Source organism: Diabrotica virgifera, chromosome 6 (genome assembly GCF_917563875.1).
Source record: "Diabrotica virgifera virgifera chromosome 6, PGI_DIABVI_V3a".
Classification (NCBI taxonomy): Eukaryota; Metazoa; Arthropoda; class Insecta; order Coleoptera; family Chrysomelidae; genus Diabrotica; species Diabrotica virgifera.
Genome location: NC_065448.1, coordinates 71,178,011 through 71,184,010, shown reverse-complemented (window position 1 = coordinate 71,184,010; position 6,000 = coordinate 71,178,011). Strand labels below are relative to the sequence as shown.

At 36.0% G+C, this 6,000-nt stretch overlaps 1 protein-coding gene across 1 annotated transcript in view; it reads right to left on the bottom strand.

The window, feature by feature from the left end:
- Positions 1 to 364: 364 nt before the first annotated feature.
- Positions 365 to 6,000, bottom strand: part of LOC126887519 (nuclear pore glycoprotein p62-like) — a 45,787-nt gene continuing 40,151 nt past the window's right edge. Inside the window, exon 9 of the mRNA XM_050655148.1 lies at positions 365 to 605. Coding sequence (XP_050511105.1) covers positions 450 to 605 — 156 coding nt within the window. The 3' untranslated portion in view covers positions 365 to 449. The remainder of the gene's footprint in view (positions 606 to 6,000) is intronic.

Genomic DNA, 6,000 nt, shown 5'->3' with positions numbered 1-6,000 from the left:
TGTGTGCGATGTGACGCAATTTTTAAAGAGTTTTAATTTTGCAGCTTAGGACATTCATTTTAGAATAAAAAATTTAAATAGAAAGTTGCAGTAGATTTAAAAAAACCTACAATTTGAGCTACGGTAAGTTTAATGTTGTTAATTTCTAATTGCAAAACAGCCTGCGAAAGGTCCAAAATGGCCACTTTATTGTAATTATTGTAAAAATAATATTGTTTTATTCTTTAAGGAGGGGAAGAAGCTGCAAGAAGAGATGTGGCGGAATGGGTGTTCCAGTTATTGACAACACCCTTTTCTCTCTTAGTTTTGCAGATGATCAGGATGCTTTCGATGGGGGGAACTATGTTTAAAATTAAACACACAATTTGATTTTAATTTTATAAAGGCAATATTTTATACATAAAAATAGTCAAAATAATCGTTTATTAAGAAACACAAAGTAAAAAATGTTAAAAGTTCATGGAATTATTAAAAGAGTGATTTCTTCTGTTTGAATCTTGCATTTTTCCAATTTGTTCTAGATGAGAGCTAATCTGAGCTGTACTCCTATCGATCCATTGCAACGAATTCATATGCGCATTTAATATGCGACTGATTTGGCTTAGCTGAAACACAAGAAATGATACTGTAATATGAATGCCATTTGTAAACCTGAACAATGAATGTTTATTAAAAGCTATATGAGCCCAGACGCTTGTATGAGCTGGACCAAAACCAATATTCAACACAATTTGATTATGTAACGCGTGATCCAAAATTATTGTCACCGTAGGTGGCTCTGAACGACAGAGATAGCTATACAGTGCATGCCTATTATTAATGGACATCCTAAGTCTTGACGTCACAAAATTGGGAGGAGCTTATATTTCACTCCAAACAATTTTGTTTATAAGGTTAAACACTCATAAGGAATTTTTCATTTATTGTTTACTTGCTTTGTGTGAAAAAACAAGACTTTTCATTTAGGTATTTAGTTAAAGAAACGTGTCAGTTAAGAGATTTTTATTCGTTTTTGCTCAGGCGAGTTAATTTAATGCAATGATTAGAACGTAAACAGTTTTGAGGTTATGTTTATTTTCAACCATTAAGGAATAAAAACCACCTGAGCAAAAACCAATAAAAATTTCTTAATTAACACGTTTCTTTAACGAAATACCTAAATGAAAAGTCTTATTTTGGCACACAAAGCACATAAATGAAAAATTCCTTATGACTATTTAACGTTACAAACAAATTGTTTGGAAATATAAGCTCTTTCCAATTTTGTGACATTTGTGACGTCAGACTTAGGCTGTCCATTCAGATATACTTTCCAGTTTACGTCAACTTTGACAGATACTTGTCAGTGTACGTACGTCAACTTAAAAAACACTATAATTGAACATAAAAAGTAGCAGAGGAAGCCAAATTTTAACTTTGTACGAATTAAAAGGTCTTGAGATTGGGTATCTTTTTAACGTGTTTTCAATCTTTATTGTTTGTTTAGAAAAGTGATTATAACAACACTGCCGTGCTAAGCCCAAAGGCGGTAACTGATTTTTGATCGAAAATGACATTTTTGTCTTTCTAGGTAGGTTTCATTATATTATATTGCTTCTACAACTCCAAATACTTTGTAAATATATTCTAGATACCCATTATAATAGTTCTACAACTCTAAGGACTTGGTAAAAATATTCTAAATACCTATAATCTACGTAGAAATAGAACAATCTCATTTTCGATAAAAAATCAGTTACCGCCTTTGGGCTTAGCACGGCAGAACAACACTGAATATAGCCGCAGTTGGTCGTGACGTTACACTGCGGTTGACTTTCAGATTACAGCAAGACATACGTAACTTTTTCCACGGATAGCTTTGATCCCAATAATTGTGGATCGCTCGTTATTATACATTAAGAGCTTAGATGCAAAATTTCGGACCAATGATTTTTAAATGCATTCATTTTTTTAATATTGAGAAAACTATAAGTATTTTTGAAAAATTTAAATGCAGAATGAAAGATTACATTATTACCGAGGGCCGAAAGTCCCTTAGAATAAACAAAAAAAAGTTTAATGAGATATTTGAAATTAAAAATCACAATAAATTTTCTCCTTTTTTTCACCCCTGTCACTTATTAAAGATTATAGAAGTTTTCAGGGACTTTCGACCCTCGGTAATAATGTAATCTTTACCTCTGCGTTCAAATTTTTCAAAAATACTCATTAGCAATATACTCAATGCATTTAAAAAGCATTGTCCCGAAATTTTGCACCTAAGCTCTTAAACGGATACGATTAACTTAAATCGTTCGAAATAAACAGTTTCCCGAAACAAGGAGATGCGATATCACCTCTCCTTTTTAATATAATCCTGGAGAAAGTAGTACGAAGAGCACAGATCAGAACATAATTATTGACAGCAAATGACCAAAATTTAAAATGACTAAAGTGGACTTTACATTACATGATTTATCATGTGATTTGTCATATGATTTGGTCATGGAGTGAAATTTACAAGTTAACACTGTGTCATTTGTCATATGATTTTGTCATAAGCATTGTGTTTTATCATAATAAGCATTGTCATGCGGCTCGTCATGGGCCAAATCATATGATAAATCACATGATAAATCATGTAGTGTAAAGTCGACTTAAGATGTAGGCGGCCAGCACATTGAGAGATTAAAAAAATCTAGCACTCGGAAGACTGCCGAGAGAAGTGAAAACTTCTGAAATTGAAAGTATGATCATGAAATTATGATTGAAAGTGTACCTCAGGCGCTTGCTTCGCAAGCGCCTTCGGGGTCACACGCTATCCCTCCTCTAACCAGTATAACTTCCGTCGAACTTATACGCAATTCAACCTATAGTATATAAATTACTAATATCGCGCCGTAGCGATGACGGTCGCGAATTCAATGCTTTTCCCCATCCAAAAAGTGCACAACGTCGCTAAAGAAGTTTTTTTCGGCGAAGCGATGACAGTCGCGAATTAAATGCTTTTTCCCCATCCAAAAAGTGCAAAACGTCGCTGAAGAAGTTTTCATTTCAAAAATATACTTACTTGGGAGCGATAATCACAGAAAATAACAAGTATACTGCAGAAATAAGAGTAAGAATTAAAAAAGCACGTGCTAACTTTGTGAAAATGAAAAAGATTTTATGCAGCAAAGATCTGACATTGGCCCTCAGAATAAGGCTAATTGAATGTTATGTACACAGTGTGCTTTGCGGGTAGCGGTTAGGAACTCCTTTGGATAGTCCTATCAGGGAAAATAAATCAATCCCTGCCCCCCGTAGATTCCAGGGGTTTCCTGACCCGGGAAACTAGTGCCTGTTTAGGGTCCCTTGTCCAGGGATACGGATGAAGACCACAACGGCAGCCATGGCGGAGAAGGACACCTTTGGTACGGTATGGATGGCGGAAGTGGCAACCCCTTGATTTTAGGGTTTGTATGAGAACCAGCACGCAGCGTCTGACCCAGAGTGGGCGGCTGCAAATAGCGTCTGTATCCAGAGGATCGGCTAAAATACAAACCAGAGAAGGCAACGGGAAACCACTCTGGTATATATTTTCCAAGAAAACTACAATGAAAGTACAAACAGAAATGGCCCCTAGTCCCCGGCAGTTCTTAGATGATCAAGGGGTGCGAAGAATCCCCGGGAGGAATAGGAATAATTTAAATATTTTGAATACAAATTTTAAGATTGCAACATGGAACGTTAGGAGTCTGTTCGAAACAGGAAAACTCGCAAATGCATGCCACGAGATGAAACGTTTAGGGTTGCAGATATTGGGTTTGAGTGAAGTTAGATGGCCAGGTTCAGGTAAAGTTAAAACCATGAACAAAACTTTCTATTACTCTGGTAATAATGATCCGGCTCATCGTAACGGAGTTGGAATAATTTTAGAAGACAGATATAACAATGCCGTCGCAAACTTTGTGCCATTTTCGGACCGATGTCTACTTATTCAACTATCCGGATAGCCAGTAAATATTAACATCATTCAGACTTATGCCCCTACGACAGATAAACCCACGGAAGAGCTAGAAGCGTGGTATGCTGATGTAGAAAAACTTATAAAGATGACCAAAAAACGAGACCTAACATTTATCTTAGGTGACTTTAACGCTAAGTTAGGTAGAATAAAGGTATCTGGATTGATTGGAGATTTCGAACTTGGAGTGCGGAACGACAGGGGAGAGAGAATGACCGAATTCTGTCAACAACACAACATGGTAGCGACAAATACGTGGTTTAAATTACATCCTCGCAGATTATACACTTGGCCTTCACCACAACACAATGAAAACAGAATAATCCGTAACCAAATAGATTACATATTGGTCAACAAAAGATATCACAACGCTATCATCAATGCAAAAACATATCCTGGAGCCGACATCAATTCCGATCATAATCCCGTTGTTGTAAAAGTGCGCGCAAGATGGAAAATAATAAAGAAACAAAAACCTCAACACAAACTAGACATCCGATTATTGAAAAACGACACCACACAACACTCAGTAAATAAAGAATTAAATAAAAATTTAGGAAATATTGACCACCATAGAATTATCGAGTCCGATGACATAAACGTTCTTTGGAAAACTATTAAAGAACAAATGAACAATGCAATAGAAAAACATCTAATAGTATCATCCAGAAATAACAAACAGGAATGGATGACAGATGAGACTTTACAATTAATGGACAAACGACGAGAATCTAAAGGAAAAGATGACCAGAATGGAGAATACAAAAGACTAAATAGAATAATTCTAAGAAAAATAACCGCAGCAAAAGAGAAGTGGCTGGAAACAAAATGCGTCGAAATAGAAGAACTGCAACAAAGGCACGATTTTTTAAATTTAAATTAAAAGGTAAAAGAGTTTACATCAACTACCAAGCGAACAACTTTTCACACCATGCTGAACACGGATGGCAAACTGCTAGAATCAACGGAAGATAAACTGAAAGAGTGGGAAAACTATATTAAAATTCTTTTTCATGACATACGAGAAGAACCAATATTGGAAAATAACAACGAAGGGCCAGCAATTCTGAAATCTGAAATTATAAATGCAATTAACCAACTCAAAACAACTAAAAGCCCAGGTCCAGATGGAATACATATACCCAGAAACGTTGAAACCAATCAGCGAAGAAAATATCGAAATATTTGTCCTTTTATTCAATCGCATTTATAATACAGGTAAAATACCCCAAGACTGGCTAGAGTCAATATTCATCCCACTACCAAAAAAGCCAAACCCACAACACTGCAATGAGTTCCGTCTGATAAGCCTTATGAGTCATGCAGTAAAAGTCCTGTTAAAAGTCGTACGAAAGTGAGAAACAATCATCGGAGACGATCAGTTTGGATTCAGAGCCGGCAGCATGGGAACGAGAGAAGCCCTCTTCAATTTACTAGTTCTCACGCAAAAATGCTACAACCAACAGAAATATATATTTATATGAACTAAGTTATCAATCGAAGCAGCGCAGAAAACGACAATAAATATCGCCTCCGTACCACCAGATTGACAACAGGTGGAATACTTTCTTTGGTTACACCTCCTGAGACTTTTACAATTTATAAGTCATACAGGTGCCGAGAAAATTAAGATGAGAGAATTTTAAATAATTCACAACTCATCTACTCAGCATGGTAAAGCTCCAACAAGAAAGATTCCTTAATACTCAAAAGAGTAAATGAATTAAAAATGTATAAACATTCTCAATTTCTTTGCAAAACGAAAATGCAGCAGCTGCATAATACTCTGGTTAAAGCGGAGAGTGCAGGAAGAGTCTATACCGGTTTCGGAGATCTTTTTCCCCTCATCAGTAAACCCATATCCTCTTCTCCCCGCTTTAACCATTTACCATAGCTTAGGGCCTTCCCGAATTGCAAATAAAGAAATGTCACGGATGAACTAGGGCCATCTACCGGAAAACAAACTAAGTTATCAATCGAAGCAGCGCAGAAAACGACAATAAATATCGCCTCCG